The sequence below is a fragment of the Hydra vulgaris genome, chromosome 13, assembly GCF_038396675.1.
Source record: "Hydra vulgaris chromosome 13, alternate assembly HydraT2T_AEP".
In the NCBI taxonomy this organism is placed as follows: Eukaryota; Metazoa; Cnidaria; class Hydrozoa; order Anthoathecata; family Hydridae; genus Hydra; species Hydra vulgaris.
In genome coordinates, this window is record NC_088932.1 from 23880434 (window position 1) to 23898410 (window position 17977).

At 28.8% G+C, this 17977-nt stretch overlaps 1 protein-coding gene across 1 annotated transcript in view; it reads right to left on the bottom strand.

Annotated features, from left to right (window-relative positions):
• Positions 1–1158: 1158 nt before the first annotated feature.
• LOC100197510 (laminin subunit alpha-1) overlaps positions 1159–17977 on the bottom strand; it is a 119733-nt gene continuing 102914 nt past the window's right edge. The window contains exons 50-52 of the mRNA XM_065815339.1: positions 2349–2395; positions 1651–1882; positions 1159–1574 (exon numbers count right to left, since the gene is read on the bottom strand). Coding sequence (XP_065671411.1) covers positions 1438–1574; positions 1651–1882; positions 2349–2395 — 416 coding nt within the window. The 3' untranslated portion in view covers positions 1159–1437. The remainder of the gene's footprint in view (positions 1575–1650; positions 1883–2348; positions 2396–17977) is intronic.

Sequence of the window (17977 nt, forward strand, 5' to 3'; positions counted from 1 at the left end):
CAGTAAGAATTATACTCATCGATAAAATTTAAGTTTTATAATATTATCTCTCAGCGTTCAAAAATTACGACCATGTAAAATTCGTAACCCCCTCAAATTGAGGGAGGTTCAAAATTTGTACGGTCATAATTTTTGAATGCTGAAATATTTTACAATTAAACTCAAAATTAACAATGAATTTAAGTAAAGAACAGTACATAAAATATTTTATCAACTTGTTACTCTCATGTTTGGGGCAGAGGGGCAAACATTTTTGGGCTTTTTTGTTCTCAGGCTCCAATCATCGCAACTTTTTGCAAAGCATTCTTATTTGACATATGTATAAACATGTAAATCTTTGGAGTTTGCTATCTTAAAGACCAAAAAATGCTGGATCCGTTTATGGGTCCTGCTCACCTCCCCCTTCCCTCTCCACTTTTGCAGTTTACAAAATTTAAAAATTTACACTTTTGCAATATATTTTTTGTAATTTAAAATACTTTTTAATGAAATTCAAAACCTGTCGATAAATTAAAATTTAGTATAAGGTAATAAAGTTAAAGTTTTACTAATTAACTGCCCTCACGTTTTTGCAGTGGTCAAAATTTTTTGGGTATTTTTGTTCCCAGGCTTTAATCATCGCGATTTTTTGCAAAGCCTTCTTATTTGGCATAAGCATGAACATAATTAAGTTTGCAGTTAGCACAACACGTGAAAGTGTCATATTTGAAACATCAAAAAATCCTGTGGGCACTCATGTATATAAATACAGTTTTAACGGCTTCTGCTCCCTTAGGGGCGCGGTAGGATATATATATATATATATATATATATATATATATATATATATATATATATATATATATATATATACACACACACACACATATATAAAAAGGACTGAGAACCTTCACACCGCCTGGGAAAGCAACCCTGATTTTTCTAAATTTATGATAAGCAACCCTATTTTTCTAAATTTTCTTATATTAGTAAATGACTTTTTTTTCTTCTTTTTATCTGGCGCCCTCGGACATCTGCTAGTTTGGATAAACTGTCCTTTTCGCCCCCCCCCTCCTCTCGGCGCTCCGGTATATAAACATTAGGAGTAGTAAAACGGATTTGAAAAATTTGGTGGTGTTTAAAAAGAAAAAACAAAAGGAAAAAAAAAACTAGAGTAGATATTTTAAACTATATTTTTATTGTTAATTATATTTTATTTTTAATTATAACTAATTTTACTTTTCGAGTTAATTTGCTAAGATTCTTCATGCTGATTTGAACAACAAAACTATGAAGCAGATCTACTAAATCTAACTAATCAAGCGGGTTTAGCCACTTATAGGTTAACCACTCAAATGAAGTAGGTTTTTCATCTAACCAATTTTTTAGAACGTAATTCCTTGACAGTTCAACTATCACATCTTATATTGCTCTGAAAATTATTATCCTAAAACCAAGTTAAAACGTAGCGCAGCCAAATACGATGTTGTTACCATCTTCACTTGTATGAATGTCGTCAGTTCTTTTATTCAGTGAAGTTATCTTTAAGCATCCGTCAAAATAGCGTGAAAAAGAACCAGGTTTAAAAATGCCGTCTTAAAGAAACAGATTTAAAATCAACGTAAATCATTTTTTTTTTAATTTCATAAACGTAAGGAAAATGAAGCTTACTTTTAACACCGCCTATATATGCGACACCGTTAATTGATCCACTATTTGAGGTATCTAAACTACCATAGACGACAATTTTATCAACTTCAATAGTCACATCTTGACCAGTTTTAGATAATCTTACTGTGTGCCACTTTTGATCGCACAGATAAAAAGATGTATCAACTTTTTTGTCACTCCATTCAATGCTTTGCCCACTTTTAAACAAATTTGCTTTGTAGCGGAAAACAATCTTAATTAAAAAACCCAGAAAACTTGCAGTTTATAAAAGATATAAGAACGTAAACAAATAGGTTTAAAACTTTTAATAAAGGTAAGAAATAAATATTATAAATTAACTTCTAAGAATTTATAAAGACTTATAAAACAACTTATAAAAAATTATAAAAAATTATAAAGAAATAAACATTATAAATTAACTTATCAAAAATTAACTTATAAAAAATTTTAATAAAAGTAAGAAACAAACATTATAAATTAACTTATAAAAATTCTGCAACAACGTAATTATATAATGAACTCGTTCACAATAGACAACAACAAATATGATAACACAAAACTTACTAATTATTATTAACAATTAACTTTTACTTAATTTTTACTTAATTAGTTAATTATTATTAACTCTTAAATTAACTTATTATTATTAACGAACGCCCTATAAACTGCAATGTACCGAAGCTTTTTTAAAAAATTACCTTTCCATCTACAAGCTCAAGTAACGCATAAGCGCCATAATCACCTCCTATAAATAAACAAATTTTAAAACAAAAAAATTTTGATGAACCCACAAACACGTTTCGTCTAAAAGATGTCTTTCAAACGTCATCTGTTATTTATGAAAGATATAAAAAATTGGGTAAAAAATCTGTTAAGAGAAATTACGTCTTTCATAATTTTTTTAAAAATTATGAAAATTGACAAAAAAATTAATATTTTTCGTAACTGTTCAAAAAATTACGAGATAATACCATTTTGTTCAAGATTTATTTCACATTCACAACTTAATTTACAATACACAATTTAATACAAAACAAATAAAAAAAAACCCTGCAAAATTACAAATTAAATTGAAGTAACCACTATTACTTTCAGCAAACATGTCTATAATTGAATCTCTAGGATCTCTGATTTTAATTTTTTTTCTTTTACATGGAGGTGTAATAAATTTAGAAAAAGTACTACTATTACTGCTTAAACCAATTTTGAGATGATACCAGAGTCAGAGCTGGAATAGGTATCAAACCAGATTCTCTACCAACTTTTCTTTATCAAAAACTATATTTTCCTTTAATAAACTCTTCAGTTTAATTCCTTTAATAAGTTTTTATGCGGTAGTTGTGTAGTGGTAGAGCACTCGCCTCTTAAGCAAGAAGTTCCAAATTTGATCCCCACCACGTCCCTGGTAGTACCGTGCTCAACTTGTTTCTCCGTGCAGTGGCCTTGTTCATCAAGGTTCATGTTTTGGAGTTATTGAGTTGAGAGAGGTTGTGACCACAACTCAAGAAGCCTCCTCGGCCTTGGGGAGATGAATTAACACAAAAAAGAGAGTTTTTACTGTCATAAAACATTTTTGCATTAGTTTTCAGTTTTTTTTATCTGTTTTTTTTAATTTTGTTTCCAGATGAGCTCATGAACTCAACAATTGATAGGTCTCCTTGATATCATGAACTCAACAAATGATAGATCTCCTTTTTGTGATGAACTCAGCAATTGATAGGTCTCTACTGACAATTGCATTAAATAGTTTTAACGCAACTGCCTGGTTGAATATTTTTAACAATACCCAAAATTTGTTGTTTTTTGGTGCCTCAAACATTGTAGAAGCTCTTTATGTTTAGGAATCGACCTCAAGCACAATATTATTTGTGTTCCATCTTGTCATTACTGGCTAGCTGATTTCGATTGATCTAGTATCCAACTTAATACACTCTTGTGCAATTGCTGCTAGTAAACTTCTTTAGTTAGTTGCCTCACCTTGTCCAGTGCCAATTTTAATGATTTTGTTCTGTCAATAGCTTCAAACAGAATAGTGTTTATCAAATGATATTCATGCTTCAAAAGATAAGTGTCAATAATATTCATGCTTCAAAAGATAAGTGTCAATAAGCATATCTTGTTTTGAGGAAGCTACCAATATAAGTATTGTCAGCTGCGTCAGTAGTCACTGTATTGGCAGTATTTGATCAAGACTGTGTTGTACCACACTGATGTTTGGATCCCCAGTATCACAATGGGCTGCACAGTGGGTCAGACTGTGACAAATTTACAAAAAAAAAGTTTAATGGAATGATGCTAAACAGTAATATTAATCATTTAGTACATTATAGCATAGGAAATTAATACTTTTATTGTACTATAAAGGCTGTAGAACAATATATATATCATATTTATTTGAAAAGATTTTAGAGTGCTAAAAATTTTATTAAATATTAAATCACCATTGACAATGTTAATAAACAACAATTTTAAATGTTACTTATATTATCGCGAGATATATTTTATAATTTTTTAAAATAAGCCTATTAGTTTTCAATTTCTACAATTTACAATTATTTATTAAGGTATAATACTCTAATTATGTCAATCAAGTTACTATATTGAAAAAATAAAAAAAAATTATATTTTTTAATTATTTTGTCAGATTTTTTTTATATCAAAAGTTATCAGTGGACTGACAACATTTTTTAAAACTTAAACATGCATATATTAATTGTAAAATTCTGACTAATATTAAGCATTATAATAATCATATATACTATAAAACTTTATATATATATATATATATATATATATATATATATATATATATATATATATATATATATATATATATATATATATGACCATCATGAACAAACTTTAATACATGGATTGTCATAAAATATCCAAAAGGTATTGTTTTCTTAATGAAATTTTTTTATTTTTTATTTTGGATGACTATTTATACTTGCGCCACTCTTTTAAAGTTAAACACTTTTACATTTTTTGAGTTTTGAAGGCCATTTTCAATCAATCGGTGCGAATAGAATTTTACCAATCATTAACTATACAATAACGTCATTAGAAATAATAGAAAAGTTTTTATCTATACTGATTGTGACAATTTTTATTATTATTATTTTTGTTAACTCGTGGTATTTTAAAAATGCACAAATTCATTATGAAATTAAAAAAAGGTGGTTTTTGAACATGATAGCATTGAGGCCCAATACACAACATTTAGAAATTTGTTAGATGCTTTTGATCTCATACAGATCAATTTCCTGCTATGTCGGAGAGCTTCATATAGTCATAAATAAAACTGTTGGATTTTGTTGGATCTGCTGGAGAATAAACTATTTATATCATAAAACCTATCTGCTGGAGAATAAACTATTTATATCATAAAACCTATCTAGTGGAGAATAAACTATTTATATCATAAAACCTATCTGCTGGAGAATAAACTATTTATATCATAAAACCTATCTAGTGGAGAATAAACTATTTATATCATAAAACCTATCTGCTGGAGAATAAACTATTTATATCATAAAACCTATCTGCTGGAGAATAAACTATTTATATCATAAAACCTATCTGCTGGAGAATAAACTATTTATATCATAAAACCTATCTGCAGGAGAATAAACTATTTATTCTTGTAAAACCATAATAAGTTAAAAAAGTAAGGTAAAGATAAAACTACTTCGCTTTTTGCAAAAACAAAATGTATAAGTTTCTATTTTTAAATTATTTACATTTAGACTTTTGAGAAGTGCAGAGATTATTGTAATCTTGCGGCAAAAAATCAAAACATTAGGTGAAAATTAAAAAATATGGAGCTGTTTCACATGCCTTGAATTTCATGAAATTTATGTTGGATTTCTCTAAAATCAGGCAGGATTTAATTCTGAGTAATAAAATACTCAAAGAGATCAATAGAATGGCTGACTACATTTCTCTCTTGGACATTGCGGTTTTTGACCAGCAACTTTTCTGATTCTGCAAATTTTAAAGTAAAACTTAATTTTATAAGTTTTAATCTTTTAGTCTTATTATTTAAGAATAACTTATGTCATGAAGTAACAAACTGTTTAAAAACAATGGTTTGCAAAATGGTTAAAAATCAGATATAAATATAAAAATACAAAGGAAATAACTCTAAACCAATATTTTTTTTCCAATGACTTTTCTTAAAATCGATAGAAATATAATAAAAATGAAATCAATAGAAATAGCACCTTGATTTTATCTATTCAAAATTAAATGTAATAAGTTTTTATCTATATTGTATTATTTTTAACTTATACTTTTAAGTTCAACAAGACTATTGAGCCTGCTGCAGAGGTGAAATTCAAATCATGGTAAAACCATAGAGGTATTTAGTGCTGGCGTTAGCATCTTTTGACCGAGATCACAATATAAAAATGGTAAAAAGTTCTGTATTCAAAAATAATGGGAGGTCCAAAAAGATGTAAAAACAGATAGAATTAAAGCTGAAATCCTTCTGAAAGCATTTTTTGTTGATAAAGACCACTAGGTCTTGAGCAGTATATTTCACCAGACTACTGGTTAATTTTGATTTTCTGGGTCATAGTTTGAAAAATGCTTACAGATGAGACTCCCTCAGATTTTTTGGATACAATGAATTCAAAAACTTTTAAAAGCCCTTCAAAGTTGCTAACAACTCATTAGAACTCAAAGAAAAATCATAAATCTATTGAGCATAGTTTAAGAAATTTATTTCTCAAAACAAGAAATACATTTCTTGTTTTTAAAAATAAATTATAGGGTAGAATATTTATTTGTTAAAACAAGAAACATAATTCTTGTTTTAAGACAAATATTTTGTAATAAAAAATTCAATTTTGCTGTACTTACAGTAAAATTTATTCAAGATAATGTAGAATGTGGGATGAGCTTGGAGAAGCTACTTTAAACAAAGAGTTCTTGTAATAAACCTTTAAAAAAAGAAGAATAGTGGATTGAAGGATAAGCTAGGCGACTGCTTTCTTGATATTGAATGGTTCTAATAATTTGAATTTTGATCTGATACCTAACTGCAAACCCTGAACCTTAAAAATACATTTAAAAATTATTTTTTTACATATTTTCTTGAGATATTTGTCTTAAGCTGAAAATTTATATGTATATAAATCTTTTTGTACATTAAACGCTGAATTTAAATGCTAATTTTAAACGCATTTAAACGCTGAATTCTGAAGCAGATTTGTTTCTAAAACAAGAGATCTGTGGCAGTGAATGATCCAGCATTTTTTGGTGTTTGAAATGGCTAACATGGAGCTAAATCCAAACATTTGTATGTTTATGCTTTTGTCAAATAATGATGCTTTTTAAAAAGTTGCAATGATTGGAGGCTGGGAAAAAATAAGCCCAAAAATTTTATCTCCTGTGCCCGAAACGTATGAGCAACAAGTTGATGAAATAATTTTTTTGCTATTCTTAACTAAATTTATATTCAGCGATAAATTTTAAATATTATTTTACAATCTTTAAGCTTTCAAAAGTTATGACCATATAAAATTTGTAAACAACTCAAACTGAGGGGGTTTTAAACTTTATATGGTCATAATTTATGAATGCTGAGAGATAATCCTATGAAACTTAAAATTTATCAATGAATATAAACTTAAGTTTATATTCATTGATAAATTTTAAGTTACAAATAGAAGAAAAATTATTTTACCAACTTGTTGCTCTTGAGTTTGGGGCAGGGGGAATGAAATTTTAGTTATTTTTTTTTGTTCACAGCCTCCAACCATCAAAATATTTTGCAAAGTACCATTATTTGATACAAGTATAAACATACAAATGTTTGGAGTGTGTACCATGTCTGTTAGCTATCTCAAATACCAAAAAATGCTGGATCCTTCACTGATCTGTCTGTGTTATGATCTGTGTTTAGACACCGATGCCTAATCAGGCTTTTTTTCGACATGAAGGAATTGCAAAATTCCAAGTCAAATATTTTTCTTCAGTGCTCTGTGATGTGACCATTCAGTCTTCTTGGAGCACCTAAAATAACCACAGAAAAAATTTGTATATATATTTTTGAATTACATTAATACATTTGATCTAGTTTAGTTTACAACAAAAGATTGAAAGTCCTTTACCCAATCTTTTTAGGAAACCATTTTGGATTTGGATTTGTTTGATCCAAGGCTCCAGTAGCAATATTTAAAAAAAAAAACATCTTTTGATACCAAAATGAAGTAAAAATCATAAAGCTTGTTGTATGACTGGAAAAAAGCTCAAAGATTAAATAAAAATCACTTTACAATAGCCAAAGTGTTAATTTATCTATCATAATCAGTGAAAGATAGGTATAACATATTTTTAAATTAACAAGCGCACTGTTTTTTTTGGTACAGTAACACATTAAAAATTGTTGAAAATATTGTTGAAAAAATTAACTGGATTTGACACCAGAATCTATTTGGGCCAATGCTTGGAAATTGCTCTAAAGTTAGTCAAAATTTATAAAAAGCGTAACTTCGAACAACCGGCCCAAATACCTCTAACAAGAAAAAGTACAAAATACAAAAATTTTCATATTTTTGTTATTGCCACTTATTAACCACTCCGCATAAATATTGGTTGTCAAAAAAATTATGGGATTCGTATATATATTTATATATATATTAGGGTGGGCCAAAAAATTTTTTCTGATTTTTGATTTGCTATATTGCAGAAAACATGCTTCAAGGGTATCTAAGGAAAATGCAAAAAAATAATACAAATATTTTATGTCTGGAGCTAGCACATCGTACTTGAAATTTTGAATAAATACTCGCTTTTTATCATTTTCGTAATAAAGTTCGCATTAGAGTATTCCCAAAATGTGCTGCAAAATTGGTGTGTTTCTTGCCACAACAACTTGTTTTGATATAATTTTGTTATTATTATTTGATGATATTAACCAACCTGTCATAGCTGTTTTTAAAAAAATTACTCGTAGCAAATTTAACTGCCCAATTTTTGGTCATTCAATAGAATTATCTGTAAATAAACTTCCAACTTATGAAGAAGTTCTCAAGTGTTGTTTTAATGAAAATTACAAACTAGCCTTGAAATCAAACAACAAGCAAGTTAAGTTTTCTTATGTTTCAAATTGTGTCGCACAACAATTTAAATTAGTGTTTGATAAAGCTTCAATACCCACAGTAATGATTTACAGAGTTATCCAATTAATAAATGGGTACCATGACAATTATTGCAACCTTATAAAATCCTTCAAGCGTGATAAAGAAAAAGGAAAGTTCAAAAAGAGAGTTAAAGATTTAAAAAAAAAAAATGTTATTGTTTGATGTCTCGGTGTGTAAGTGTAAAATAACATTAGACTGCAAATGTAAAATGGTCACTGAAATTAAAAATGCGAAATGTTCTGTTTTAATTATCTGTAAGTGTAAAAAAGAAAAAAAAATCCCCATCATTGAACCAAAATTTTTGTACTTCCAAAGAATGCATGGTATTGGTAAAATTGGAAGTGTTGACATAAAAAAAACAAAAAAATTACACATACGCACAATAGGAAATTTGTTGAACTTAAAAGAACTCTGCCCGCTAATAATCAATTATTTCAACATTCATGCTCGAACCATTTAGATGAAACACTAGAGCAAAAAGATAGTGATGCCTTCGTTGCTATTGAAGAAGTCATCGATGGAGAATTAGAAAAATTTAAGCGAACTAAGCCATCATGGCAGATGCGCATTGCAATGAAAAATGCTGCTCTCTCTGATTGCTATGGATTATCAGACAGAGCAACGACAGCTATTGCCTCAAGTGTTTTGCAAGATTTTGTAACCAATTATGATCACAGTCTTGTTGTTGACAAAAATAAAATTAGAAGAGCAAAAGTGGATAACCATTCACAACTTCAAATGCAGAGCAAGGAAAAATAAAACTTAATTCAAGGACTGTATTTTAATGAGAAGAAGGACAAAACTCTAGTGGTTGAAAAACTTAAATTAAAAGGTTTCGACAAACCATAAAAGAGGAACATTACTCAATTTTACAAGAACCAGGTTCCATGTACATTGGTCATGTTTCACCAACTTCTGGGTCTGCTGAAAACATTGCCAGTAACATTATTTCATATTTGAATGAAGGTGGATTTTCATTTCATGAACTGGACGTAATCGAATGCGATGGCACTGTTACTAACACGGGATGGAAATTTGGTGTTATTCTCACAATTGAAAAATACGTAGAAAGACCATTGCAGTGGGGGATTTGCCTCTTACACTTCAATGAATTGCCATTCTGGCATTTATTTCAAACGTTTGATGGAAAAACGACAGGCTCAAAATTGTTTAGCGGTCTGATTGATGCACAGCTTAATAAATGTGAGAAATTACCAGTGGTAAAATTTGTCAATGTCCATTGTAAAATTCCAGAAATTGACCGCAAAATTTTAAGCAAAGATCAGCAGTTCTTGTAGGATATATAAGTTCTGCTATTAAATCAGGCAGTTGTTCTGAAGATTTATCTGTTTGTGAACCTGGAGCAATTTCACACTCAAGGTGGTTAACAACTGCAAACAGAGTTTTACGATTGTATTTGAGCCTTGAAACCTCAACAGAGGAGCACAAAATCTTAATATCTTTTCTTTTAAAATCATATGTCCCTGGATGGTTTCATATAAAAAAAACTAAACACTTCACAAATGGAACAAAACATGTATATAAAATGATAAAATTGTCAAAATTCCTTCCCAATGATTTGCTAAAAGTAATAGATCCAGCAATTGAGAGAAACGATTTTTTTTCATTCAGAAAACTTGCTTTTAACAATGGTAGTAGACAAATGGGTTCATATTAGGGAATTGGGTTTTAGAAGAATTATAAAGGCAAGAAGCCTAGCTTCTAAAAGAAAGTTTATCAGGAGTTTTCAACCACCCAAATTTAATTTCCTTGCTACCGACTATACAGAGATGATTGACTGGAACACTACTATGCTTTTGCCGTCACCTTTGCTATGAAGAATCTCAGATAAAGATATTTGGTCAATGATCCAATCAGGTGAAACAGCGGCTGAGTGGAAATTTGAAAAGTTTCCATGTCACACCCAAGAAGGCTTCACAAAAAGCAGCTGGCTTCAATTCCAGAGATGGCATTATAAGAACTACACATAACTCCAGATCCTCAATGCCTAATTTTTCAAGCAAATCATATTTTAAACTACCGATAGAAATTAACGAAAAGTAAGGAATATATTTTTTCACAAAAGTTTTAGTCAAAAAGATGGTTTTTCAATTAAAAAAAAAAGATTTCTAATTTACCATTCCAATACTTTTTTCGACTTTGTCTCTAGATATTTGTTAAAGAATTTATTCAATTTCATTTCATTTGTTAGAAAATTATAAAAAAGGGAAAATTTCTTCTTTTATTCAAGCGCAATGCACTAGCTCCAGACATAAAATACTAACATGCTGCTATATATATATATATATATATATATATATATATATATATATATATATATATATATATATATATACACACACTATACTGCTGGTTTAGGTGAGCAGTCTGATGTCATACTGAAAAAGCCTGCTGCTGAGGGCTTCAGTACATATATTGACTGACAAATAGCATGACTTGCAGCGTAGTGCTGCATTGACTGTGGGTTGCAGTCGTAGTGTCAATGCAGAGTAGTGCTGCATCGACAGCATAGTGCTACATCGACTGAGAGTTTGGCAGCAATCTTTTCTTTTAATATTCTTCATTTTTTTCTTTTTTCTGAATATGCATATTTAATTAAAGTAAAAAAAATATGGTAACAATTTGTTACATAAATATGCTATAGTAGATAGCAAATGACCGGGGCCCCGACCCCAGCTTCAGCTAAAAATGAGACTTTTTGCAAACCCGGCCCCAGCCCCGGCAAAATTATAAGATTTAGCAGGGGTTGATATCTAGGGCTAGAAAAAAGTTTATAATACTTTTTGTATTATAATTGTATACTTACAATAATTTAATAATCTCAAAAACTTTATATAAAAAAACTAACAGAGTGAAGACTAATTATAGGATAGTTGGTCAAAGTGTTTTCTAGAGTTTTGAAAAATTGGAGCCACTTATTTAGCACTTTTTAATAATTTAGCAAAAACTAGAACAAAACTCTGCCTTATTCTGGGGAGAAATAAAAAGATCAGACCCATGAATTAGAGATTAAATGTTAAATTTACTTTAGTTAATGACAATGTTGAAGACTTACCAAAAGTCTCTAGAACCTATTATCTGAAACAAGATTTAGTAAACTTAGAATAACAGAGCTTAACATCATACAGGACCTTTTTACATTGGCTTCTTGGAATAATAAAAGGACATTTGTTTATAAGAAAGATGTTGTTGTAAAAAAGATGAAAAATTGATTACTTGTTTAATAAAGCAACTGCTCAAGATGGTTAAAAATGTGGAGTAGAATGAGGCTTGACTTAATATTGAAGAGAAGGAATAGAAGCTTCTAAGCTTTTATTCCAGAAAGAATAAAAGCTTCTGAGATGCGCTTTATGCATACATATTATGGGTATAAATATATATCTTTGTTATTTATTTAGATGCTGGCAAACAATATCCTTTAATATTAATATAAACTTCAGTATTTATATGGTGTATTATTTGCCAAAAGAGAAGATGATCAGATGGATGTATGGAGTGACTCTAACACAACAAGAAAAAGAGGCATAGTTTTAGACAGATTAGAAAAAAACATCTTATCGAGCAACATTTTTTAAAGAAGAATAAAGTGATTTAGGTATCAGCATGTAGAGGGGTAGCAGCTTCAGGAGAAAATGATAGTGGTAGAAGTAAGAAAACTTGAAGAGAGTGCCTTATATATTGTATGAATGAGGTTTAGTTAAGGAAAGAAAATACTCTAGATTATTTATATTAGAAAAACAGCATAAAAGAGAAAGGCTAAAGCCTGATGATGATGACGATGACGATGATGATGATAATGATGGTCATGATGGTAATGATGACTATGATCATAATGATGTTTATATATGCATATATATATAAAATATAACATAATTTTTGAATAAAAAAATATAACTTAGGATGTATAATTTTATATGCAGCCCCAGTCACAAACCCAGCCCTGGCTATATTTTATTAAACCCAGCCCCAGCCCCAATTAAATATCAACCCCGGTCACTTACTAATATTAGATATATATATACAAATATCAACTTACTAATATTAGATATGTATATGTGTGTATATATATATATATATATATATATATATATATATATATATATATATATATATATATATATATATATATATATATATATATATATATATATAGCAGCATGGGTTGATATGATTACAAACTTTCAATAGACAATATTAATGTGCTTTATATGCCATTACATCATCATTTCAGAAGATGTAATGACATATAAAGCACATTAATATTGTCTTACTTCATGACTAGTTTTCAGTTATCATGAAGTATAAAAAAAATTTTCAATACATGAGCGACAATAAATTTTCTTTTCAAGAACCTGGCAAAAATTGTGATACTGTTTATAAAGTTTTGTTTAATGAAGATCAATAAAACTACAGTACCATTGACAAGACCAAGTCAAAGCTGCATTACATTCTATATTATTTAAAATTAAAATAAAATACTGGAACTTGTGTCAGGTACCTAAGCAAATATCAGGTACATGGAATGTTGCTTATACATTAGCTACAAGCTTGAAATAAAAATATCGAAATGATGTGGATAAGGCTTCTGTAGCTGAAAAGAAGAAGGTAATTCAGGCAAGACTAAGAAATGAAGTTTATCTTGTTATTGTTTTGCCAAAGTCAGATGGCTTTGGAACAAGCAACTACAGAAACACTGGAAGGCAATTTTTCAGAGAGTTAAAGAAGTCTGTGCAAAAACTGATTTAGATATTAACTTTGTCAATAATATCATATTCTGGTAACACTCTCATCTGGATTCAATATTGATCCTGACAAGCTACATGTATTTTATTATCAAGTTGCTAAATAATATAACAAACATTATCCATAGTACTACATGACACAAAGTCTTCATTGAATACTCATCCATGGACATGATGTTGTTAGACATGGCTCTGCCAATTGGAATGCTATCTGAGGAGAGCCAGGAGTCTTGAAGCAAAGATTTTGAAAAGGTTTTGAGAGAGCTTTAAAAGAAAGATATCCCAAACAGCAACAATGAAGATTTATTGAGGTGGCTGATGTGTTCTTTTGATCCTCTTATAGCCAGTATGAGATGTAGTAGCTACAATCATCATACAAAAAAATTCTGCGTTTCCTCCTAGTGTGATTGACTTATTGAAGGCACCAAATGATCCATCAGTTGTTGATCTGTAGATGTCTAATTTTTCTAACTTATATTCGTATTACTTTTATATTGCGGTGCTTGCATGCACATTTCTTTTACATTGATTATGTCTAATCTGTATAAATTAAATAAAAAAACCTTTTAGCATATAAACAAAATTTCATGGTTGATACCAATGAATATATCTTTGCAATAACTATTATAACAAAGCAAATAATATTGTTGCTATGCAAATTTGGTGTCTAATGCAACAAAACAATTCATAAAATCACATTATTCATTTAATATGTATACCAAAATTTGTTACGATACTGTTAATAGTTAAAAATAATAAATAATATTGTTTCAAATTGACTTAATTAATAACCAAAAAACCTGGTTGCTATGCAAATGAGGTATCCATAGCAACCAAACAATAAAAATATTACCTTCATAAGAAGCACAGACCTCATATTAGTACACATGGCAAACTTGGTGAACATATAACTAAGTAAATAGTTATAAATTTTGTCTCAAAAACTGGTATTCTGACCCACTGTGAAAAAAGTCAAAAATGTTTTTGGAACACAAGCGAACACATATATGAGCATATATAATAAATAATTAAAACGTTTACTATGAGGTAAAATTAGTTTTCACTGCTACTTCTATTAACTTTGAACACTGTCAAGCTCTAGAGCCAACCTTCGGAATTAGGAAAAATCAGGTCAGCAATAAATTGCTGACCTCAAACTGTTAGAGGTCAGAATCAGGTTGGCAAAAAAAATTTGACACAAAGGGGTTACCATAAAACACAGAAATGAGGTTGGCAATTTTTGCCGACCTTTAACACTTTCAGGTCGGCAGTTAGGTCGGCATTACCAAATGCCAGCCCTAATTCCGAGTGCTGTCTAAAGCTGAATATATTTTGTACAAATATTAAAACCCCCTCACTTTGAGAGGGTTTTAATATTTGATACTGATGTAATTTAAAAGTGCCGAATAATTTGTTGATGAATTCTATTAGTTTTGATGAAATGAGGATGATAAAAATATGTTATTTTTAAATTTAAGTACTGACTACCTATACCTCTACTGCATCCTTCTTTCAGCTCTAATGCATCCTCCCTCTTATGAAAATAACTAATGTTAGGGTTGTCACTTAAGTTAGGGTTACTTTTGTTTTTAAATTTTTATTACTTATTTTAATTCACGTGATATTGTTTACATTTTTTTAGATGTATAATGAAATATTTTGAAATATACAAATGTATCAGAAATAATCATTTGATTATTTCTGATACATTTGTATATTTCACTATGTATGAAGAGTCTTCCGTATTAAGTTGTCAAATTATATCTGATTTGAAACTTCATTGAACAATAGAAAGTTGAGGAGATAAAGAAAAAATTGATGAACTTTTTTAAAAGTTTAAAAAAATGTTAGATCGAATGCAGACAAAGGAGAAAAGAGAAAAAAATATAGAAAAATTAGAACATTTGTAGATAGTTGTACAACTAATCAAATATTATTTGCAGCTTAAGTCAAATTAAATAATCATAAAAGGAAAGACAAAGGTAAAGTTGTTCATAACATTTTAGAAACAAATAGTAAACCAACAACAATGACTCCGGCTGAGGCTTTAGCACTACATTTAGATTGTAACTTATCAGGGACTTTTTATCAATACATTCATAATAATGCTTTAGAGAAACAAATTTGTATATACCCAGCATATAACATCAGAGCTGCAAAAGAACTATGCTATCCTAATAACATAATTGTAAGTGATTATTCAGCTAATATTCTATTACAAGATCTGGTATACCATACTTGTAAAAGATTAGTAGAATTACAGAGAGTAGTTGTAACATCATATTACAAAGCTGGATTTGATGGCTCAATTAGTCAAAGCATTTATAAGCAAAAATTATCAATAGCACTTCTTGTAATTTAGAGCTATTTACGAGTGTAGTTGAAAAAAAAGTTATTTTATGGAAAAACTTAAAGCCATCGCCAACCATTTAGTGTCGACCTCTGAGTTTTGAGTTTAAAAAGGAAACTAAGCCTGTGTTGATTGATAAAGTAAATTTAAAAATAAAATGGCAAATTTGATTCAATCCATTGTTTTTTTTGAAGGGCAAAAAATATCTATTACAAACCATATGAAACCACTATGATTAATAGAAAGGTGCACACTTACCCATCACAACTGACTCTGATCAGTCATGTTTAGTGTGTGGATGTAACCCATCATGAATGACATTGAAATTGTTATTTAAAAAAAAGCATTCTGTTATTATCTTATTATTATGTTTATTATATTCTGTTATTATATTATTACATTGTTATTAAAAAAAAACATTCCACTCACAGTCTCCAGCATGGTCTTTCAAGCTTGCATGCTTGGATAAAGTACTTTGAATGCTTATTGCATATTGCATATAAAATAAAAATTTAATCTTGGCAAGCAAGATCTTTTGAAGCCAAGAACTCAGTAATCGAGCAAAAGAGTTTAATTCAGAAAATGTTCTTGGATAAACTTGGATTGGTAGTAGATCAACTAAGAGCAAGAGGTAGTGGGAGCGCTAACAATAATAATGTTAAGGTAACAATACTAAAGTTACTTAGTTTTGCTATGCAAAATTAGTTAACCATAGGTGAAATACCACCTAATTTTGCTATGCAAAATTAAGTAACTATAGTAACCAAATATAAAGACCTCATATTATTACACATAACAAGTATAGTGCAGCACAAATAAAAAATCTCTAACTACCAGAAACAGGTTGATGCTATGCAAAATTAGGTATTCATAGTAATTAAATATAAAAATTGTATATATAATTTTTAAAGAAGCCTACACTTTATATTTAAACTCATGTCAAATTCTGTAAATGTAACATTCATGAAAAATCTATAACTTCTAAAAATAGGTTGTTGCTATGCAAAATTGCAACCATAGAAGTTAAATATAAAAATTAGCACATTCAAAAGAAGCGCAAACCTCATTTTGGTACCCTTGCTAAATTTGGTAAATACAATATTAATAATATTTATAATATACTAATATTAAATTAGTTATTAGTTTTGTTTTAAAATTCTGACCCAATGTGAATATTCTGACCCACTGTGAATGGTGAGATCTAGTTGTTGATAGTGAATGACTGAAGTCCCATTCCAGTTTCCTAGGAATTTATCTATAATATTTGTGTCGCCTCTTAGAATTTTTGTTATTTTTCATAAATGTAATTCACTTTTTTTCCTAATGGGTCATAAAACTTTTGCAAATATTTGTAACTATTTGTTATTTTATGTAACTGCTTATAAATTTTTTGTAACTAATCACAATTTTCTCGAAGCTGTAAAAAATACAAAATGAAATAGTCAATAAAAATAATAAAATAACAAGCAAAAACAGTCACAAATCACCATTAAGACAATTAAAAAGTCATAATTTGCAGTTCAGGATGAAACAGGATAGTGATTCACAATTCACAAATAATAAACTAACTGATCATTTTAAATTTAACTGTAAATTTAAATCAAATTTAAAAAGCATAAGTTGTTTACAAACAATGATGATTAAATATTTTTTGACAGATCCAAACCTATACTCAAAATTTTATGTGAGGCAAAGTGGGATATATATATATATATATATATATATATATATATATATATATATATATATAATATATAAATATATATAAATATATATATATATATATATATATATATATATATATATATATATATATATATATATATATATATATATATATATATATATATACATGCACACACACAAAATATAAAAAATTACTGATAGTGCAGTTACAGGTGTATGTAAATTTGACAAAATGCTTATATGTATTTATTCAGCATTTTTTGTACATTTTTGTGCATTTTAGCCTGTAAAATACTTTTTTCATGGTTGGGGTTGTGATCTAGTGCCAGGGCACAACTAACAAGTGGAGTCCTTGCGAGTCCTTGTGAGTTTTATCA